At 29.9% G+C, this 23,550-nt stretch overlaps 3 protein-coding genes and 1 pseudogene across 7 annotated transcripts in view; 2 read left to right on the top strand and 2 right to left on the bottom strand.

Moving 5' to 3' along the window:
• LOC117167842 (glycerol-3-phosphate acyltransferase 1, mitochondrial) overlaps positions 1 to 10,516 on the top strand; it is a 32,020-nt gene extending 21,504 nt beyond the window's left edge. For 2 of the 4 annotated variants that reach the window (XM_033353047.1, XM_033353046.1), the window contains exons 4-12: positions 1,512 to 1,667; positions 1,754 to 2,148; positions 4,703 to 5,126; positions 5,221 to 5,398; positions 5,492 to 5,676; positions 7,525 to 7,708; positions 7,796 to 8,130; positions 8,209 to 8,401; positions 9,849 to 10,516. In XM_033353047.1, coding sequence (XP_033208938.1) covers positions 1,512 to 1,667; positions 1,754 to 2,148; positions 4,703 to 5,126; positions 5,221 to 5,398; positions 5,492 to 5,676; positions 7,525 to 7,708; positions 7,796 to 8,130; positions 8,209 to 8,401; positions 9,849 to 10,036 — 2,238 coding nt within the window. In that variant the 3' untranslated portion in view covers positions 10,037 to 10,516. Of the gene's footprint in view, positions 1 to 1,283; positions 1,424 to 1,511; positions 1,668 to 1,753; positions 2,149 to 4,702; positions 5,127 to 5,220; positions 5,399 to 5,491; positions 5,677 to 7,524; positions 7,709 to 7,795; positions 8,131 to 8,208; positions 8,402 to 9,848 lie in introns of those variants that run through there. The other 2 variants (XM_033353048.1, XM_033353049.1) reach the window with 2 other exon arrangements.
• Positions 10,517 to 10,720: 204 nt separating this feature from the next.
• LOC117182679 lies at positions 10,721 to 12,185 on the bottom strand (annotated as a pseudogene).
• Positions 12,186 to 14,639: 2,454 nt separating this feature from the next.
• LOC117167318 (V-type proton ATPase subunit S1-like) lies at positions 14,640 to 19,106 on the top strand. Its single transcript, XM_033352156.1, has 3 exons — positions 14,640 to 15,012; positions 17,531 to 17,884; positions 17,990 to 19,106. The coding sequence occupies exons 1-3, from the start codon at positions 14,746 to 14,748 to the stop codon at positions 18,518 to 18,520; spliced, it is 1,152 nt and encodes a 383-aa protein (XP_033208047.1). The 5' UTR covers positions 14,640 to 14,745; the 3' UTR covers positions 18,521 to 19,106.
• A 669-nt stretch (positions 19,107 to 19,775) lies between these two features.
• LOC117168290 (heparanase-like) overlaps positions 19,776 to 23,550 on the bottom strand; it is a 9,098-nt gene continuing 5,323 nt past the window's right edge. For both annotated transcript variants that reach the window (XM_033353813.1, XM_033353815.1), the window contains exons 6-7: positions 21,522 to 21,960; positions 19,776 to 20,027 (exon numbers count right to left, since the gene is read on the bottom strand). In XM_033353813.1, coding sequence (XP_033209704.1) covers positions 19,862 to 20,027; positions 21,522 to 21,960 — 605 coding nt within the window. In that variant the 3' untranslated portion in view covers positions 19,776 to 19,861. The remainder of the gene's footprint in view (positions 20,028 to 21,521; positions 21,961 to 23,550) is intronic.

The following is a 23,550-nucleotide window of genomic DNA, read 5'->3' as shown; positions in this document are numbered from 1 at the left end:
GCGCGCATTTATTTTCTTTAAATTATAATTAATAATAATAAGAATACATGTTCATACTGGCTTTGAGCATCTTGATTTTAATCTAATTTATTTCTGATTCTAAATCAGATTTTGGAATCGTACATGAGCTTTTTGTCATTTCAGCAAAAATTCTATATTATTATTAAATTTTTCAAATTTTATCAATTTTGTCAATGAAACTTGTGTTACTATCTAAAGTAAACTATAATAAAGTGGGCCCCTTTTAATTTGCAATTTTACATGTAATTAAACATGTTTATCCTTTCGAGATATTCTAATTTTGAGAGCCGATTTTGATCACTATTAAGTGTTTAAACGTGACATTATTTAATTTACATTTTTAAGCTCATTTTTACATTTACATTTTTAATTTATAATTGTTCCGCATTATATTCGCTGATTTGGAGATTAAAAAAAGGCTTTAAAATATCATAAATTGTTTAGTTTTTAAAGGTTTGAAATCGAAAATATAAATGTCCAAAACCTGTTTAAAAATCAGCAAATGGCTGGGAATTTGTTTCAGATGCTTCAGTTCATTGAAATTTAAGTTTTTGATGTTATTCTACTCTCAACTAAACAAAATTTAAAAACCTATTAGAAATTCCAAATTTCCATTATTTTCCCCCTATTAGTGAACATCATGCGACATCTGTTTTTAAACCGAGTGAACCACTCATTTCTCTGGCACTGGATCACTTGTGTTTGAAAGACGAAATTCTAAAAATACAATATTATTCTACTAGCTGTTGTAATGTGTCTGGAAATGCTTGTAGAATCACGCGAACCTATTTGAGAGTCTGTTTTACAATTTAGAAGAAAAAAAATCTTCTCTGCAATTTTCTAGAGTCTTGTGAGCACGACTATCATATTAATGTTGTTGCGTTCCCGAGCCTGGTAGACAAATGACAAGATGTCACAATTTCCTTGTCAGACATAAGAATTCTGTTTTGACGTTGTTGAGATTTTTCTTGACGATTCAGACAAAAACGTATTCTTTTTATATCTTATGAATAGGTGCGACGTATGTTCAAAGTGCACAACTCTTGTGTGGTGTCACAGGTGCAGGCATTAAATGTCGAATATTTGAAGTTTAAGTTATCATGTGACCATCATGTGCTAATTTTTTTAAGGGCGAACTTATTAAGATGTTCCTCTACTCTAAAAGTGTCTTTACTTGTGCTGAACAAAATTTTAGATACTATGAGCATAATATTAAAAATATGATTGATTTTATATTTCTATATGAGAGAAAAAGAATGTACGTTAGCTACTCTATTTTCTTTGATTAAAGTTGTGAGTTGAGATATTAGATAAAAATTTAATCAACAATATGCACGATAGGCTGTCAACATTTTTTAATCAGTCGTTACGAATTGTCGTGATTCGCGGATATCCCGGAAATGTGAGTGAACCCTGAGTCGAAAAATTCCAAATTAATTTTAAATTAATTTTTTCTTTGATTAACAGTAAAATGAAATGGTCTGTTTCAGGATTCTTTGGTTAGTAAAGTCAGTGTCCAGCATCAAAGCCATGGTAACAATATTCTCCAAGTAAATAGTGGAACTAGTCTCCTACGTAAAATCTGCAGCCACATATTCCATGTCTACAAATTTAAAAAGTACGACTATGCCCGGGTGACACAAGCCGTAAGTAATAATCTCTAATATCTTAATATTTTCAAATTAAATACTTTAAAAATAATAAAAACTAAACTCACTGTGGGATTTCTTAGGTTCTGAACGATGAGAGATTGATTGAAGCAATAAAATTAACAGCAGCAGAGAATGCATGCAGTAATGGTACCACCGTGGAAGAAGAAATTTCCAAGGCTGAATCTAGAGCTAAGGAAGTGTTGCTAAAAATGCAAAGCAATATCAGTGACACGATATTGAAGATAGTTTTCTGGATCTTCTATAAACTTCTTCCATGTTTCATACAGTCAGCGGTAATTCAACCTTCTCAAATCCAAATGCTTCAAAAGGCTAACGACACTGGCTTGCCTTTGATTTTTATTCCACTGCACAGAAGTCACCTGGATTATATTATGACTACCTTTTTTCTTTTGAGCCACAACATCAGATCTCCATTAGTTGCTGCTGGAGATAATTTGCGAATTCCATTTTTTGGGTGAGTGGTACTTATTACTTAAAAGTTGATACTTGTATCCATTTAAAAAAAGATACGCAAATATATCTTATAAAAATGAATAATAGTTTCGAGTATTTAGTGTATAAATAAAAATGTATTAAAGGATATATGAGAAATGGTTTTCCAGAACTGTTCCATTTTGACGGCTTTGGATTATATATTTTTTAATTCTGCAGACTGTATTTATGAATTTTTCAATATTGAATCGTTATTTTAAATGTTTTATTCAGAGTTTTCGACTTTTTAAGAATTAAAGAGTGTCCCCAATTTTCAATTATTGAGTCAGATTCATTTGTGAAACATCTTTAAAAATTATTAATATTTTTTCCAATTTTACATTATATTTGCGCATATGCATATTTAGTTTTAAATACTTAATGCTTAATATGTGAGTTTTTTGCCCTAAAAGTAGTTTTTTGGGATATCTCTCATTCGAAGAAAATACCATTTTTAATGTTACTCAATTTACATTTATTGTATTTTAAAGGCTTCAGATTAAAATTGTTTAAATACAACCGCTTTCTAGTGCAAACGATTGGAATTTAGAATTGGTCAAAAATTAATATTTTTTTATTTGCGTAAAAATTGATCTATTAAGGTTTTTATTTAAAGATTTAATTCTGCAACTCTTTCAATTAATGATTTTTAAATTTTAAACAGTTTCAATTGGATATTGTGAAATTCTGAACGTCTTTAATTAAACAATTTTGACTTAAAAATGCTTTCAGTTTCAAATTATTCAATTTGGAATATTCCGTTTTTAAAACTGCTTAACTATTATCAATGCTTTTAATATGAAATTTCATAATATTTACGGATTTAAAAGTAAAAAGTTTTTCTTAAATTTGTAATATTTAATATTAATTTAATATTTTGGAATATTCTAACAGAATTATTACAGTTTTGTTTTTAAACACGGAATTTTTTAATAGAATGATAATTTGGAGTTGGTTCAAAAAATTTTCCAAATGAAATTATAATTCTGAGTTAGGCTTGAATTGAAAACAAAAAGTATGAAAAGATAAATCTGACTGGGAACAGGGAATTTTTGGAAAATTGATCATTTTGACTTGAAAAGGAACATTTTTCAAAGCATTTATATTTGATTGTATATTTTCTGACTTGGAAGAAGAAATTTTCGAGAAGAATTACAATTCAAATATGGAACAGGGATTTGTTTTAAAGAATTCAAATTCAGAGCTAGGACTAGTAAATGTAAAAAAATAAGTATAATGGCGAGACTAGGAAGATTTTTAATTGAGCGAAAAATAACCGAAAATTTAAAATCGTCGCTCTGATAGACATTCTGTTTTTTTCATCAAATTCTCAACTGCAACTTTGACATTTCTAAATGTTTGAAAAAGTGTTTCTAATAACATATTTAATATAGATAGTAGGGTGGGTCGTAAACTACAAATTCTGGAATTCGTAATCGTTCAAACACGAACAAGTAGCGTATTTGGATACAATAAAAGCATAATTGATTTTGAATTGATCAAAACGCAGCTTGGTTATTCGTGATAAAAAAAATCTTAAAACAACTTCTTGTTTGGAGAGTTTTCAAATTTTCTTTTTTTTTAATTGTTTGTACGTAACTAGAGGTATAAAAAAGTCTTTTCCCTTTTTTGCGGATTTTAATCAATTATTTTCTAAAAGATAACTCCTATTTAACTAGGAAAAACTTTGTCATGACACAGAAGTAAAAATTGGAAAAACAGCGAAGTAAAAAGTTTTTGTATTTTGTATTTAATGAAATTACCTTTATAACTTGTGGGTTACAATTTTTCCTGAGCATGTATGGGCTTTTTTAGTATAAAAATACATTAGAAACTAAATTCGAAAAGAACCAGGAGCCAAAGTAAGAATCACACCGAATTTTTTTTATTCTGATTTTGGTCTTAATTTAAATTATCTTTATAAATGGTGGTTTACATTTTTTACACATGTTTTTGTTTTTTTAGCATAGAAATACAACAGAAAAAATGCCATTGAATACAAATTCTAAATTTTGAAAATTTGCTTCATATGTCTTTTCGATTTTTTGCCAGTGTATTTTTATACTAAGAAAACACATGCTCAGAAATGTTTTAACAGAATGTTACAAAGAGAACGGCATTAAATACCAAAATAATGGTTTAAAAACGCTGTATAACCAATTTCAAATCCTGGGTCTTGGCAATTTTTTTCCCCAGTGCATTTTTGTAATTGGGAAACTTTTGAAGTACTCGAAAAAATGTGTCTCCCATTTAAACAGGTGTTAAGAATGTTGTCCAAAAAGTTTGGTAATTAAATAGAAATTATCTCTTATAAAATAATTGATGCAATTTCACAAAAAAATTGGGAAGACCTTTTTGACTTTCAGATATCTAAAAAATTGAAACTGAATAAAAGGTGAATACTCTCGAAAGAAGACATTTTTTAGATCGCACCACACTACTTTTTCGTTTTCTAGCGATTTCAAAACGCAGAATTAGTTATTTTCGATCCATACTAGTAGGTAGGTCAATCATTGACAAAAAAATAAACATTGCAGGTGGCTTTTGAGTGGCTTGGGCGCATTCTTCATAAAAAGGCGAATTGATCCCGTCCAAGGCAGAAAGGATAGTCTCTATCGCGCCACTTTACACACCTACGTAATGGAATCTCTTAGAGCAGGTCACAACATCGAGTTTTTCATCGAAGGAGGACGAACAAGAACTGGAAAACCATGCATGCCAAAGGGAGGAATCTTGAGTGTGATTGTTGATGCCTACATGGATGGCACGATAGAAGACGCCTTATTGGTCCCAATGTCTATAAACTATGAACGCCTAGTTGATGGAAATTTCGTCAGAGAACAACTAGGGCAGCCGAAAAGGATGGAATCTTTCGGATGTGCCATCAGAGCCATGTGGACCACTCTGATGGGAAATTATGGCATTCTCAAAATGGACATTTGTCAGCCTTTCTCATTGAGGGTAAAATTGTACTTTAATTATTTTTTTATTTATTATCCTTAACTACAATAATGTTTTCTATAATCTTGTTACAATTATACATATTGGCCAACAGGAGATGCTGAAGTCATTCCAAGTTCAACAAGCGAGATTAAATCCAACGATCAACGGCCAAGTTTCGACACCAAAACCTTTGAAGTACTCTATGTCAAGTTCTTCTCTATTTGGTACAGATGTCGTCAAGGAAGAAGATCGTCAATTGGTTGAAAGTATAGCTCGCCACGTAGTTTATGGTAATTTCTTTCATATTATTAAGTTTTAGCTATTTAAAATATTTAGTATTTAATTTTGAATTTCTTTGTTAAAATAAAATTTCCTTTTTTTAGACGGTTCTCAATCTACGCCGATTATGTCTACAAACATTGTCGCTTTTTTGCTTCTATACAAATTCAGAGACGGATGCACTTTGGATACTTTGGTTGAAGCACTTGATTCAATGAGGCAGGAGCTCGAGTGGGCCAAAAGAGACGTTTCTTTTTGTGGAGAGAGTATCGACGTCATAAATCACGCTGTAAATAAAATTACTTGTTACCTACAGTTAGGTTAGGGGCAGTCCATAAACTACATTGCCAATTTGAGAGGAGTTGGGCGCCAAAAACTGCGGTTAGTAACGGAGGGAATGTTACGAACTTAGATAATGTTTAGTAAGTTTCCAAAATTTTCCAATTTTGCGCTAGATGACCCTGCAACGGTACAGTTCAATAATCACTTAATAAGTTTTTTCCCCTATTCGATTTGAAACCCTGCGACAATTCTGCGGAAATAAATAATTAAAAATCATTCTAAAACTTACCAAAATGGTTGACATAAACTCCGGGTTCAATAATGAAGTTGACTCACCCGCCGCATTTATTGATCTAAACTACCCCCAAGAAATTTTAGCCAAAAAACGAAACACCCTTAACGAAAAAAAATCGCTCTATGAGAGTATGCTCATTAACGAATGGTTTTAAAATGCAACTTTTTAAAGCCCGAATAAAATACCAAAAAGTAAAAAATTAACGATGAAGAGAACTTTGAGGGCCAACAAAAGCAAACACGCTTAACGGAAAAAGTTTGCAAAAATTACCCTAATAGAGTGTGCCCATTGAGGTTAAAAGCTCTACCATGGTACTCTTGGTCCGGAATTCATATTTTTTGGATAAAAATTCTAGTATTATATTATTGAAAACTTAATTATTTCGTTAAAATTGCAACTTTTTTATTAAAGGTTCAAAATCAGTGAAACCGGTACCCTAATAATTATTTCGCTTGGATTACTAAGATAAATATGTTTTTCGATAGAGGTGGAAATACTTTTTTATGTCCTAACATTTTTGTGTGTAAAATTCCACTTATTCTGCAAATAATCGTCAATTTAATATTGACGTATTAAATTTTTATTTATTTATATTTCGTGAACGAATAGAGATAACTGAACCATTTTTTAATTTTTGCAAAAACTTTCATAATTGAACTAAAAAGGGAGTTTTTAGCTTCATTAAAAAAATAATTCATTTTGATAAAAAGAGATATTTCGGGTTTCACTCGTGTAAAAAACTACGAAACGTCGGCAAACAATTCGTAGTTTTTTACACGAGTGAAACCCGAAATATCTCTTTTTATCAAAATGAATCATCGTGAAAGCATAAAATCTATTATCAAATAATTCAGTTATTTGTTAACGAGATATAAATAAATAAAAAATTGAATACGCCAATGTTTAGTTGGCGACTATTATATGATTCGTTGAGAATCTAGCTTTTTTGGTTAAAAATTCAACAATTTTGTAGAAAATTAAACTATTTGTTAGAAAATTCTGACATATTGATGAAAATTTTTTTTTCGTGTAGAAAATTAATCTTGTTTGTTGAAAATTTCATTTTTTCTTTGTTAAAAATGCATTTTTGAAATTAATTTTTATCTTGCAAATTCTTTGTTTTTTTTTTTAAACTCAACTATTTTGAAAAAATTTGACTTTTTAGATTAAAAAGTTAACTCTTTTATTGAAAATTACGCTTTTTAGGTAGAAAATTAATCTTGTTTGCTGAAAATGCATTTGTTTGGTTGGGGATTCAACGATTTTGTTAAAAATTCGTCTTAGTTGGAAATTCGTATTTGTCTTCACCATTTTCCTAAACTAATTTGGTTAAAGGATCAACTAGTTTATTGAAATTCCATCTCATTTGCTTGAACGTTTAACTATTTCGTTCTTAATGCAACTGTTTGGTTAAAAATTGATTTTTTTGTTGAAAATTAATTGTTTTGGTAATAGAGTTTATGGATGGCCCCTTATCCTCTGCTTCGAGAAACTAAGGTACCAATGCTTACCTTGTTTGATTTATTTAAATTTGTTAAATTATATTTTTCCCGTGTATAGCTGGACATTTTAGGACCTGGTTTAGTGAAACAACAACGTCAAGAAATCACTGAAGCCGCGAATGGTCAGATTAAATCAAAATTCACAACTGCGATACGGCCTGTCTCTATTCTTCCTAACGTTATTGAAATGTCGTATTATGCAAATACGATGGTCCTGCATTATGTTTTAGAAAGTGTTGTAGGTAAGGATTGACAATTTGTCTTGCACAATCTAAAAATTAATATTGAATTCAAGCAAATCCAGATATAAATACTAAATCAATTTTCAGTTGCTGGAATTTATGCAGCCTTGAAATCTGAAATCAACGATCCGAAAGCTATAGCGGAAAATGAGGTGAACGTTTTCCAAGATGTTGTCGTAGAGAAAGCACTTGAAGTCTGTGATATTCTCAAGTACGAATTTATTTTTTGTAAACCTTGCCAGGATTTGGGACACGTGATAATCGACACTCTTGGAACTCTTTGTTCAACCGGCATCATCACCCTAAAAGAAGAGGCTTATTTAGATGAAGAATTGTGGAGCAGAAGATACGCCAGGACCTTCGATGACAGTTCTGATGAAGAATACTCGAATACGTACCGTACTAGAAAAATTCAGTACAAAGTAAGACTCTTTCAATTTATTTTCACCATAAATATACATCTTTTTCTTGCCAGAAAAAAACTTTATTTTATATTGCAGCTTAGTCTCTCTCCTGAGCATTCGAGTCGTATGGAATACCTTCACACACTGCTCAGACCTTTAATAGATACGTATACGTTTAGTGCTTTCTCGTTAAGAAAATTAGTGGGCAGGTCTTTATCTGAAAGAGATTTGGTAAATGAAATCCTCGGTGAAATTAAGACAAATATTGATCGAGGAACAGTTAATTATGGTGAGTTGAATAAATTCAGGGTGGCACAACTCGACCAAGAGGAAACTGGGAATTTTTGTGGACCGGGAAAAACCCGTTGGACGGTGAATTTAGTTTCTGACTGGGAATTTTGAAGCGCTTTTAATTTAAAATTGTTGAATTCTTAAGACTAATTATAAAATAGTTTAATTTTCAGAGCTTAATATTTCTAAAGTTTCTAATGTTTAATTGTTTAATTCCCTAACTTTTATTTATAGGTAATTAGAAAATATGCAGTTTTGAATGTTTACTTCATACCTGCCGATGAGCCACTTTTCACTTTAAAAATATTTTACAATCCTTTTAGAATGGAATATATAAAATTCTTACTTTTCTAATTTAAATTGATCAAAATTTTATAACTTAGAATTAAAGGCTTTAGCAGCTGAAGAATTTATAATTCATTACCTTCACAGTGAATAATTTTGGATCGAAACATGATAAATTAGATAATTTCCAATCTGTTCGATGTTGACAAAAATTAAATTTGAAAGATTCCGACGTTCAGCCGAATCAGATTCTTCAAATCTATGTCACATAGAAAGCCCTCATTAATTTAAAGTACTTTGAATTAAAAAATTTGAATAATCATTATTTCAAAACGATCAAAATCTAATAATTACAGATAATTTTTTTTTAATTGGACACTTAAAATTGAGGAACGCTTGAAAGGAAATTAATTCCAGTTTAAAGTTTATTAAACAAATTATAATCAAAGTCTTTTTAAATTATAATATTTACCTCTTAAATAAAATTTTCTTTAAAATTAGGAGGAATAATTTTTAATATAAATCGTTAAAATTAAAAGAACTTTGTGAACGGAATGTTCAATGTTTTTTATTTAAATTCAGATTGTTCAAAATTATACAATTTGAACCAAATTTAAATTGTTCAAAATTGCACCATTTACAATTGAAATCCCAATCAAAAGATACTTAAATTAAAAATGTGCAAGATTGAATATAATAATGGGTTGAAAATTGATCAATTATACAATTTTAATCGTTCAGTCTTCTACATTTAAAATTCTTTAACAATTTAAAATGATTATTCTGAGAAAACTCCCCGAAATAAAAACTTCTCAATTTTGATGGCTTCTGCTTTGAAAGTGCAATTTTAAATATTTTACTTTTGGAGATTCTCAAATTTTGTAAGTATCGAATTATTACAATATTGAATGTTTAATTTTTATTTTTTAACGCTTCGAATCTATAAGTTTTTCACGTTAAATTCGTCAGTTTGAACATTTTTTCTTGAACACTTTAAATTGTAAATTTTATTTGAAATTGAAAGTTTAAATTACCGGGGGAAAACCAGTCATTTTCTTCCGGGTCTTAAATGGCCACCCTCTAAATTATAAAAATGTTGGCATTGTAGTGTATTAGTTCAATGCAGTAAATGCAAATAACAATCAACTTTTTTTATTCAGGTGAGAGTTTGTGCGTCGATCCAATCAAGAATTCTCTAAAGGTTTTTGAGAAGTGGAACGTTCTCGAGTGTTACCCGCAAGAAAACGTAAAGATTCTCTACCTGAAGGAAGAATATGACGACGAAGTCGCCACGAATCGAATATTCGAAAGAGTAGCAGCTTATAAATGGACGCGAAACGTCGATTGAGGGATTGAAAATCCCCTAAAGCAATTTTATTTCGTCTTTTGAAGAGCCGTGTACAGGAACTTTCATTTAAATAAGATTGTTTCAACGAATTCAATCTAAAGTGATGCGCAAATCGCGGAACCGAGCTTTGGAGCTCTCAAAAAACTGATTAGACTGTTTTTAGTATGAATTACCTTTTCCCAAAGAGAAGCTCGCTCAATTCCTCGGGCAAAAGCTCAAATAGTTTTTACGGTAATTACAAGAATTGACGTGTATTATAGAAAAGATATTTCTATTGCGAGTATTTTGCACTACAAGCAAAGCAGGATATCAGTGATTTGTTTCGTTTAACAATAAGTAATCTAATGATAGTAAGGATATTTTTGTTTAAAACGCGACTCTTGATTTGACTATTAAGAGATGCGCAGACTTGTATATAATATCATTTTGTCATAGGCACAAAATTTTTGAAAGCGTTGTAATAAAAAATATATTTTTGAAGAGGTTCTTTTTCATTGCGAGAATACAATTTTAATCAAAATCAAAAGGACACAACAGTTGTAAATTGGATTCGTGTATCAACGCGCTGATAGTCTCAACCTCTTTGACCATTCTGCAAAATATTATGAAATTTGTCTTAGATATTTATATTCAAGTTAATTTTGTAATTGGAAGTACCTTAATTGGGCGTAATCACCTACAAGTTCAGACTGAAGTCTGACTTCTAGCCTCTAATCTCGTGTGAGCGACTTTCAATGTCGTACTTTTATCCATGATTGCGTTTTTCATCAACTCTTTGTTCTTTTCGTTGTTAAAGATTTGTTCTTGAATCTAAAAACAAATTAAAAACTCATCTCTCAAATATTTGAAAGTTTATTTATAAAAATGTGGGTATTACTCTCTGTAAATGAATTTGCAGTTTGCTCTTGGCCTCGACCATTTCGGTTAACCTTCTGGCTAAAGCGTTGTTAGAATTTCCCCAGGCGTCCCAAATTTCTTGAGATACTGAGTTTATAACACCTTCGATTTCACCTCGTAATTGACAAGACCTTGATCTCTCCATTTTACATTTTAAAAATAGTTTATTATCCCTTCGTTCACCTATTATCGTATTTTTCAATGCCTCCATAGTACTGGAGTCCTCGACTAAAATTGTTTAATTGATGGCACATTGTGTCTATTCCCAACAAGTTTCTTTCTTCCTTATGTCAAGTTCGAGTTCGCTTTGAGAGGCTCTTTCCTTTCTTAGCTGTAAATCATCGAATTTTAAAAGTTAATTTCAAATTGAAGACCCTCTTTTGATGAAGAAAATTGTACTTGATTTTTGCATTTGTCGGTAAATTGTTCCAATTGCTTCTGAAAGTTTCGAACTGTTTTGATTCCCTTCAGCAAAGCTTGCTCGGTTTCATCGTAGAACAGTTCCGTTCTTTTTTATTCATTTTAAACAACAAATTAATTTTTCTATGCAAATTAGATAGAGAGTTAAAAAATATAAGACCACCCGTTCTGAATTCTCTGTGATATAAACATTCTTGAACAATGTGTAAAGGTCCTTCGAGGTCCTGAATAGCTTTTTATAAAACTCTTCGCGATTCGAGTGGCAAATAAAATAATTAGGAATAAAATATTCAATATTTTTATTTTTTATTTAATTCAATGTTTACCGCATGATGCACACTGTGTCATTTCTCAATTTTTTAGAATAGTGTGTATTAGAATCGGCCTCATTATACAAATGAATTTGATTCTGAACCCATTCATATGGAGTGTATCTTGTATATAAAGCTGCTATAGCAGCATGAGCAGGATTCCTTTCAAATCCAGTTACTAAATTTGGAAATTTCAGGGGTTCCGTCGCCATTCCGCTTGGAGTGTAACAAGCATACGCAAAAAGATTTGTCATTGGCACCGATGGATTAAATTCGAGAGTGAAAGATATATTAATATAAAATTTTTTGGAATTTTGTAAAGTAAATCTACTTGCAAGTTGTTCATTTTACAGAGGATGTAGTTTGACGTTTTCGTAACTTAAATTTGGTCTCCATGGATGAGGTCTTGGTGTTTTGTAATATTCTCCAACTTTTATTGGAATTGGAATTATATTCATTAATCATTAATTAAACGAAATAAAAACTTTGGTAAACACTCACTGTGTACATAACCGTCTCATCTTCTTTTTTGACAATTTTATTAGATTTCATTTTCTCAAGAAGCAAATAAAAACACAGAATTTTAATTTAAAAACTTATTGAATCATAAATTCTACAATAGACAATAAGAAAAAGGGATTGACTACACGTACCGAAAAAATGATACTACTTTTACCAAAAGTTCGATACAAATAGTCTTTTTTCCACGCCCTGCTAAGCCTACTGAAAAAATCTAGCTATCCGTACCAAAATTTTGGTACGCATCGCCACAGAATAACAAAAATACAAAAAAGCTTTTAAACATGTGTGAAAATTTTTAATACCGACCGTTTGAAGTTATTCCTCTGTTTAATGAAATTATCAATTTTTTTTTGTTTTTTACTTTTGTAACAATAAATATAAATCATTTTAAAACTTTTTTTTAAATATAAATACGACTAATCGACCTTTTTCCATTTTTCTCAGAAGTTCCCTATATTTAGTTTCAATTTTAATTACAATTAAACTTTTAAAATTGTATTTCAAAACAATAAAAGATTTACCGTTGTAGTCGAGAACATTAAAGGTCGAATGATTTCTCTTAAAGCTTTATACTGGGAAATTTTTAAATTAATATAGCGTTTGAAATTGAACAATTTCGTGAATTCTTATTCTGTTTTAATTTTTTTTAATCGAATTTCAAATTCAAAAAGTCTGTACACACTCTTTCTCCAATTACCCTTTCCCTCTTCTTTTCAAGAAACTTCCCCTTTTCCACTCTTTTTTGTTTGTTTTTTTGCCTAAATTCGAACTAAGTTAAAAGAACCCAATAATAAGATTCGAATAATTGGTTAAAAATTTAATTATTTTGTTGAAAATTCATCTTGTTTGGTAGAAATTTGAAGTGTTTTTTTTTCAGAATTGCCTTTTTATATAGCAAATTTATGCTTTTGGATTGAAAATTCCTCGTTTATGCTAGAAAAGTCATGTTTCTAGGTTAAAAATAAACTTTTTTTTCTAAAAAGTCATCTTTTAGTTAAAATAGATTTATTTTTTGAAAATTCCATTTTTGAGGATGATAAATTGTCTTCTAAAAAATTCCTCTTTTTGTTTTGAAAATTAAATGATTTGGTTACTATTGTTTTTTGTTGAGGTTTAATCTTTTTTATTTTAAAATTAGACCATTTCGTTGAAAATTCAAAAGTCATCTTTCTTGGTTGAAAATCCTGTTTGTTGAAAATGCTACTGTCTTCTAAGAAACTCCTCTTCTTGCTTGAAAATTAAACTGTTTGGTTAGGAATTCAATTATTTGCTTAAGAATTCAACGGTTTTGTTGAGAATTTGTGTCTTTTGTTTGAAAGTTGAACTATTTGGTTAAAAATCCATTCTTTTTTAAAATGCATCTATTTGGCTGAAACTTCAATTACTTTGTTAAAAAATGGTCGCTTGTCTGAAAGTTCTCCAATATTTGGCTGTAAATATAACTTCCCATTGAAATTTTTTGTAATCCAACATATTGATTGATAACTAATCTTTCGGGGTTAAAAGTCCATTGTTTCCTGAGCAATTCGACTTTTTAACTTAAAAACTCAACTTTTTTGTTGAAAGTTCTCCTTTGTGTTGAAAATTGATCTCTCTTGGTTGAAAATTCAACTACTCTGTTGAAAATGCAAAATATTTCGACTTGGGCTCTTGAGGATTTTGAGCATTTTGTATTGAAATTTAATAAAGTAACTTCAGAAGTTTTATTTAAAACAATTCATTCTTCTATTTTCGTGAAAAATCATCCGTATTCAACTGTTGCGAGAGCTTTTAGGCTGCTACGATATCTCATTAATTAATAATCCAAGTTGACAAGTTTAACAGAACAGAAAAAAATATTTTGAACCAAGAATTCGAAGTCTTCAAGCTAAATGACTATTGTTGAAAAATTGTTTTAACTTTAATTTTTATTTTAATTGTGTAAAGAGTGTTTGTAATTTAATGAGAATGATGTACTTTATATTAATAAACAAATAAAGTTATTATTTCAGTCCTGCAGTATCTGATTCTACTTTAGTTTTGTATAGATTAGGTGAATTATTTTGTTAAGAACCCTATAGGATTATTTACTGCTTTCAGAAAAATATAGTATTTCACGTTCAGAATCAATCATTAAACATTATTTCTATTGAAAAATTTGATAATGGTTAAAAAGATATATATTTATTAGTAAATGCCGATCTTATCTGTTATTTAAATCGAGTCGTACCATACGCATGCGCAGTCGTTGCCCGTCCGTTTTTCTTTAAAAAATATTACGAATGACTACAATTTCAGACATTTAACACCATTCCATACACTTTAAAATACAGCAAAACGTTTTATAAACAGGAATATATACGAAATAAATTTATGAAATCGATTTATCGAACCTATTTTTCCAGCCTTTGACAACCGGAAGTTGTGGGGTCGTCACGTGTTCCACCGTTCCGCTAATCCGCTGTCATATGTGGTCATATGACAAGGAACAGTCCGAAGGTGCTGTCCCGAGTGCCTTCTGCTCCGATCGAAAGTTTTGCCGAATAAATCTAAAATACAAGTGTTCTTCGCGAAAAAAACATGATTCCTGATTTAAAATCCCTTTGGACATTCGGACTCGTGTTTGCGTGTCACGTTTTGGTTATTTCTGCGGGAGATTCGGTTCCAGTTTTATTGTGGGGCGGCGATGGTGAAACATCTCCCCCTGAACCTGTAAATCCTCTTTACAAGACCTCACGAGTAGATTTTGAGAAAATCCTTAATCGAAAACTCGGAAAATCCTTGCCACCCTTACTAGTTTTCGTCAGAGATAGTTTCTGCAACGAAGATATCACGCAAAATAAAGAGGTCAGTATCCATTTGAATTTCCACAACTCGTGACCATGGGCAAACATTTGGTGATGAATCAATGTATATATATTCATAATATTTTGCTTATTTTAATAGTGAAGGTTGAAAATATATAAATATGGTTTAATTTCATTTCGGATTTTGCCGATAAATTCTTGTTTTTGACAATTTATCGAGCTTATATGCCCAGTAATAATAACCAATGGATTATTGTATTCCTCAATTGAATGAATACATGTTTTTATGTACTTATGATTGTTTTATTTTGTATAAAAAAGATCCTTTTTAGTTTTACAAATACTTGTTTAATTTTGTATCAGACAGTTATTGATCGTGGATGTAGTCAGCAATTTGTAAATATATTTTAAGTCGAATCAATATATTACACTATATATTGTACAGATTTGAAAATGCAAAATGTTAAAAAATTTTAGTCAACTTTTTATAGGTATTTTTTTAACTTGAGTAAATTCTCAGATTATTTCGTTTTTTTATATCGTCTAATTTTCTTTTTTTATGATTCTTAATGGTACTAAACAATACAGAACGTGTAGAAATTGTTTAAAAATGACTAAATGCTAGATAATATTCATTTTATAAACGGCATCATTGCTCATTTTTATTAGTGCATGCAGGGTGGTCACGGGGCCGGTAAGTAGGGAATTTTTGAAGACAGAGAATAAACCGAAAATCTTGTTTAATTTTAAATGAAACCCCAGAAAGTTGATAAAATAATAGTCATTTCCAATTTCAAAGGTATATATAGTAAAAACGGTGGTATATTAAAAAAATATTGATTGAATAAGAAAAACCAATATATTACATTATTTTCACTCTTTCAATTATTCTCCTATTATCCCCCTTTTTAAAGAATTCCTTTTTTCCTCTATTTTTCAGAAATTTACCCGTTATCTCCTTATTTTCCTTAAATGCGAAATGAATTAATATAACCCATCATGAAAATCTAACTTTCGGTTGAAAATTAAGTCTGGTTAAAAATTCAACTATTTTGTTGTAAATTGAAAAATTGAAAATTCAGCTATTTGGTTGAAAATGTAAATATTTTTTGTTGAAAATTTGACCATTTGTTTGAAAATTCAACTTTGTAGTTTGAAATTTAAAGTTTTTATTATTTTATTTTTTATGATTATTATTGGTCGATAATGAATTATTTTAGGTTGAAAATGCAACTGTTCGGTCGAAAATACATCTTTGTAGATTTAAAATTCAACTATTTTGCTGAAAAATTAATCTTTTTTTTTTAAATCAATTATTCTGTTAAGAATTCATCATTTTAAGTCGAAATTTTAACTGTTTGGTTGAATATTTATCATTTTGTAAAAAAGATCAACTGTCTTTTAAAAAATGCGTATTTTTTGCTTGAAAATTCAGCTATTTTTTCTTTAATGTTTGCTCTTTTTGCTTAAAAGTTCAAAAATTTTGTTGTAAATGCAAATTTTTGGTTGAAAATTATGTTTTGTTGAAAGTGTACATTTTTAGGTTGACAATTCAACTGCCTTTTAAATAATTCGTCTTGTAGGCTTGAAAATTCACTTATATAGATGAAAATGCAAACTATTTTTCGTTTAATTTCAATATTTTTTGTTTGAAAATTCAATCATTTGGTCAAGAATCAGTTATTTGATTAAAAAGTCAACTATTTTCTATTTTTATTCCAAATTTTTCTTTTGGTTGAAAATGCAACTATTTGTTTGACTATGCAATATATTTTGACTAACAATTTTATGTAAAAGAATTTAGTCTCTTATTTTTGAAAAATCACCTCATTTCCTCTGTTTTGAGAACATTTTGAGTTGTAAAGTCTGTACTTACACCAAAAAGTATATTTATTCGTATCAACGAAACCAAAATTTAAAAAACCGGGCATTTTTTCCGACGATTAAAGTGCCGACATATAGCTTTTTTTTAAAATAAAAATGTTTGAAATTGAAATTTAATCATTTTGAATGGTTCATTGCAAGATACTTTTTTTTTCAAACCCATGGAATTAACATTGTGATTAAAAGGTTTTCATTATAAATCTTGTGTATTGTTAAACGATTAAATTAAAAGTTTTTGAATGCAATTTGGTAAGTTTTTAAATATGAGAGTTCAATTTTGGCAGCTTCAATTTTTATAATTTCAGTGACCAGGAATTTTTTTCAAAGTGGAAAAAAGCCGGGGATTTTTTCCCACGAAAAAAGTGGCCACCCGGGTATTTAATGTAAATGGTTAATTTACTCTGAAAAGTTATTAATTGTTTGAAATATTTTTAAAAAATACAGAATTAAATTATTATAATAATTAAAACGTATATTGATTTTATATTTTATCAGTTCGCAAATGCATCATCTATAAATAATATAAATGGTTTATTATAGCACTGAATTAAATTAGTTCAGGTGTTTCATAAACATCTTTTGAAATTTTCTTCCAACACTTTTTCTCTTAATCAGTGCTATGAAAGCTTACAGCATATTATTTGATACAAATTTCTGAATATTTTGTTTTGCAGAACTTGAAGAAAATCAAAAATGCTGGAACGATATACCTTCCGGCGGTAGAGTCTCCAATGTCAGTGTTTGAAAGTCTCTCCTCGTACAATCTGACGATGGACGATGATTTGGAATCAGTTGCCGATAATCAATTAGCGTTAGTCCAGGCCACGGACTTGGATACAGTTCCAGAAATTTACAGCTCAATGCGCGAGTCCAGTCCAAATTTGATTGCAGCTCTCACCGGAAGATCTTGCATTTACAGTCGGTCGGAACGAGTTCGAAGGGCTGCAGCAGAAAACGAAACCTCTCTCTTTTTCAACAGTTCCAGTGGAGAAGTTCTTTTCTACGCCAGTCAAAAACCATTCATAAAGGTTAGAAATCATTAATTGAAAATCTACATCTTTTAAATCGTTTTCATATTCTTAATCCATAAATCTTTAATCTTCTTTATATTAAATGAAACCCTTTCTGATTAGATGGCCGACGACAAGGATTTCGTACAGTTGACTAAATTGTCAGAAGCCTCGTATGCTGATCGTAAAAACAGAACGACGATTCTCGGCTTGATTTTCACGACACCAGATGGATCGAAGCTAACCTTTAAATTCAATTTCACCCTGATTTACGGATATTACCGACTAATAAATCTAGAATATTCCACCACGTCCGATGTGAACCACACTGGCGAAATTCTTCTAACCTCCAGAGATCGAATATCTGTTCCCAGGAATTTCTCGTATCACTGCTCCCAGAAGACGATTTTCAGAAACGGTTCCATAATCCTCAACTTTACGGATCTGCAAATCCAGCTTGATGCTAGAGGATCGTTTGGTGACACCTACAATTGCATTGGATTCACGTCGATTCCCATTTGGACTGGAATATTCGTCACTGCCATCTTGGCTTTGATTATGATCTGGGGACTTACCATGATCATGGATATTCGCACAATGGACCGATTCGACGATCCCAAGGGCAAGACCATCACCATTTCTGCGCTAGAGTAAAAATTGAGCTTGTATAAAGATACTTCCGTGTAAATACAAGGTATGGTAATCGCCACTTTTATGTTGTGAATCAGGAGATGGAAGCGTCGAATGTGAGGATTTCAAACATGCGAAATAGTACCGCAGAAAGCGATGCAATTCGATAGACTATTTATTTAGGAATCGTTAATTAGGATCTGTCTATCATAAGCAAGGTGGTGGCTTCATTTCGGCTTGAATCATTCCCTCGTATGTGTCCAGTTTCGCTGTTTGAAAATGTTTACGTAGCTTGGTAAGAGTGTGAGGGAATGAGATCATACTATGTATGATCTTGTTTTAATAAATACTCTGCACGAAAATATTTACAGTATGGTTCAATACCTCATATCTTTGCGAACTGCAGTATCATTTTTTTCTCCTTTTTAATATTTGGAGAATCAGAGATCATAAGAGTATAAAGTCTGTAAAAATGAAGGGGATGTTTCGGTATTTGAAAAAAAGTATTTAGTATTAATTACGATATAAAGAAAAACTGCAGTTGGTCAGTCGGGCGAAAATATTTGTGAATAATAAATATCAGAAAGAGTTAAACCAGTAGAAAAAAGTACTATTATAGAATTTGAAGATTCATTCCAGTCCTAATTTTAAATTAGTTACCTGTATAAATGTGAATGAGTTATGTTGAATTTAACTCTGTACTGCCACCTTTCATCCTTAGATGTGCGTACAATGTATTGTAAAATTAATCAATTTTAGCTTAATTTACGATGTGTATTAAGAGATTGCAACTTGTATAAACGTTGGTTTAAATATGTATTATACGCTGATCATTAATATAAATAAATCCTTAATCAATTTAATTTAATTTGTTATTGAAATTGGACATCAGATTGAATTCAATTCTCCCAAAAATAATGTATAATTTTAAACTACAACTATTATTATTTAAATAATGATAGCATCGATATTTTGATTGGTTTGAGAAGAATTGTCTTCTATTTCAGTACGAAGAAAAAAGTTAATTGTTGCTATTTTAAAAGATTTTCTCACATTTTTGTAGAAATATTTAAAACTAGGCCAAATATTGAAAAAAGCAAAAGCATTTTAAAAGTTTTTCAAAATGATAAGAGATGTGTAATTTTTTTCATGGATTTTTTTAGTTTTTCCAAGTATTAAAAACGAAAATGGTTCTAATTCAAAGCGGGATAACTAAAATAATTTCAAAAATTCTAATAACTTTGAAAGTAAATTATCAAAGTAAAAAACTGAATTTTGAATCAATTATAAAAATGTAATATAAAAATTTAATACATACTAGGTACATCATAAAAATAATTATATGAAATATTCTTTAAAAATCACTTATAACGTAGAACATGCAGAGATATTAACTCCGTGCATCACAGTAAAAACCATCGAATAACCAGGCAAAGTAATGAGTCTCCCTGCTTCCAGAATTACTGGTTTAAAAGGAGGCAAGTCCCCGTTTGGCAGCAAGTTTAGTTCTTCTCCATTCATTTTGATTGTACTAAAAAATATACTTGTTAGAAATATGCATCCTCAGGATTGCTACAGATCAGGGCATATCAGAGAAAATTTGAAAGAGTAAGGGAATTCTCGATAAACTGAAGTTCAGAGGTAATTCACAGATTACATTAAACGTTTTTCTAAAAAATTGTATACCCCTCCCCCACGCAAGATATTGTTAATTAAACAAACGCGGAACTTTAATCAAATTAAATTTAAAAAATAAAATTTCTTAATAATAAGGAAGTCTTAATTTAATATTTTTGTTGGATGATAATTCATCTTGTGTATAAAATTGTTATCATTTTTTTGAAAATTCGTCTTTTTTTTAAAAGGTCAACTGCTTTGGCAAAAAATCCACTATTTGATTGGAAAAAACCTTTGTTGCAAAATAATATTTTCGGTTTGAAACTTTAACTGATTTGTAGAAAGGTCATTTTGGCTTGGAATTCAACATTTTGGATTCAAATTTTTTTCTTTATTGACTCAAAAATCTTTCTTGACTGAAAATTTGACTGTTTAGGTTACAATTTCATCCATTGTCGTAGGCATTTCATCCTTTTGGTTAAAATACAAACGTTCGATTGAAAATTTGTTTTTTTTGGGTATATTCAACTGTTTTTGGTTGAAATCTTAACTATAATTACATTTATCGTTGAGAATTTATCTTTTTTGGTTAGAAATTTAGCTACCTTGTTGAAAGTGGGACTATGATGTTTGTCAACACTTAATTTTTTTGAATAATGATTCATCATTTTAGTCTAAAAACCTTTTTGAGTTCAAAATTATTATTTTTTTCTTGTGCTGAAAATTTATTTATTAGTGAGAAAATTTAAGTATTTCATGTTTAGTTGAAAATTTTGTTGTTGTTTGAAAATTCAATTAAATGGTTGACTATTATTCTTCTTGGTAAAAAATAATATTTTTGGTTGAAAATGTAACTGTTTTGTTGAAATTTTTTATTAGTAAAAATATTTGTTCTAAATGTAGGTATAAATATTACATTTTTGGTTGAAAATTTGACCATTTTGTTTAAAACTTGTCTTTTTGGGCTAAAGACTTTAACTTTTTTTTACACAATTGTCTTTTTGACTTTAAAGTTCGATGAATTTGTTGAAAATAAAATTTTTAGTTAACGATTCATATTTTAAAGTTGAAAACTCAACTTTTTTGTAGAAAATTTATTTTCACGGCTTGAAATTAGTTTATTTGGTTAAAATCGCAATACCGTTAAGTTGTAATGTATGCGGATTTATTATTTTTTCAGTAACATTAAGCTTTGAATAAACTCTCCCCTTCCCTTAAACCTTCTTACGTAATTTGGGGACGAACCCTTATAAAATGTTGTATGACTGTTGTCATTAAAAGTCTTTAAAATAAATTTAGAAACAAACACTCAGCCAGGGAAAATGAAAAGTTGGTCAGGAAATTTCGCATTTGGATTTTTAGCAACCCTGATTATTAATTAAATATAATAAAATAAAGTAAAATTTACCTAGATTGTAAATTATCCGCAGTAAGTGCGTATAAAAATATTGCATTTTTGGGAGACGATTGAGTTCCCTGAATCATAATTTGTACGGGGTAACTAAAGAGATTCATTCCATATACTGTGACGGCTGGTACTTTGCTCAACAGAGATTTTTCAGGAGTACAGTGAGCGTAAAGTCTGACTTGGCCAAAATTATTTACAGTTGCAATTTTCAAAACTCTATTAGAAACAAATTGTTTGTAGATCACACTGACCCACCAATCAGGATTTGGGGTTAAATCGGATCCAACCATAGCATAATTTCCACCGAAAAAGGATTGTCTTATCACAACTTGAAGTCCTGCGCTTGCAGAATATCCTAGTTTATCGAGGAAGAGAAATCCGGCGACAAATCGGTTTGAAATTTCTGGTGCACCTCCTCCGAATGCTGTACCAGTTTCAGCTATTAAAAAATAACATTAAATTTGAATGTATACATGCTATAATTACAGGCCTCACAGACCGCTCCCTATATCTCCTATTGTGTCCTATATTCAGTTTAGTTCCCTAAAGGGCCTAAAGTCCCCTATTTACAAGATTTTCTCCCAATAGCACACTTTTTCAGTCAGCAGTGATCAGCTTTTAAATTTGTAATAAAATCTAGGCCTCCAAATCTTGCACTCTTTCGGTGTCATAAATCTCTTAGGATTTCTTCTTTAGCATTCCTGAAAACCGTGAGAATTGAATAATTTAAGGTTGAGTTCTTCAAAATTGGGCAATTTTAAATTGAATGCTTTTGAACATCAATACTTTTTAATTGCGAATGTAAAAAATGTAACCATATGAAATTGTTTGGTTTTAAATTTAAATCATTTCAAAGTGTACAATTTCAAAATTAAAGACCTAATTTAATGCTCGAACTATTTTTAATTCAAATATCAAAAGATGATTTCCAATTAAATCGATCAAACTGGTACCATTTCAGAGTGCGTCTCATTGTTTGGGCAAATTGAAGCTTGAAGCGGCCAAAGAATAATAATTTGAAATTGGAAGAATTTTAATTAAACAATTTTGAACTGGATATTTGAAAGATTTAATATTCTAGATTAAAATAATCGACCTTATTAAACAACTTTAAATTGAAGATATTAAGACTTCTAAAATTTCAAATTCAGACACTTAAATTAAAATTCCTAATAAAAGGACACAGAATGCAAAAATTATATAATTTCCTTAATTTGCATAATTGGATAATTTCGAATCGAAAGAAGTCAGAATTGAATAATTTTACATTCAATTTTTTTAAATTGAACAATTTCAAATTGAAAGCTTTTGATTCTTTTGAACTTGAACAATTTTGATTTGCGAATTTAAAAAAATTCAACTATATAAAGTTGTTTGGTATACATTTAAATCGTTTTAAATTGTACAGTTTCAATGTAAGAGCCTTAATGCTTAAACAATTTTAAATTCAATTATCAAACGACGATGTCAAATTTAAATTGTTCAAAATGGCATCACTTTAAATTGTGTTATAGTGTTTTGGTAAGTTGAAGCTTGAAGCCACAAAACAATTTTATAATGAAAATCGGATTTTAATAAGCAATTTTAAATTGAAGACATTTAAACTTTATACATTTCAAATTGAGACTCAAAACTGAAATTCTTCATAAAAATTACAAAGAATTAGTATATAGAATTTAAAATGAAAGCAAAAATCATGACAGTAACGACGTTTTTACCCATGATTTTACCAGTTAGCAAAATATGCATGAAAAAATGCTTATCAAAACTTTATGTATTCTCGTGAACCCCAATTTTTTACAACTTCTTTGTAGTTCCGTAAAGTCTCTTTAAATGTGAACCGATTTTTACCAGGTGTATATATATGAAACCGGTATTGCCATCTAGCGGCCAGTAGGCACACTTGTAGGCACTGTCGGAACTTACTATTTGTGCTAATTGGCGTATTGTCATCTGTCAAGAATATCCAATACCAAACATTTCAAGTTTCATATGACATCGTGATTTTTTTCGCTCTTGAAAATGTCGA

Source organism: Belonocnema kinseyi, chromosome 2, assembly GCF_010883055.1.
Source record: "Belonocnema kinseyi isolate 2016_QV_RU_SX_M_011 chromosome 2, B_treatae_v1, whole genome shotgun sequence".
NCBI classification, from domain to species: Eukaryota; Metazoa; Arthropoda; class Insecta; order Hymenoptera; family Cynipidae; genus Belonocnema; species Belonocnema kinseyi.
This window is presented reverse-complemented; position numbering and strand designations above follow the sequence as displayed.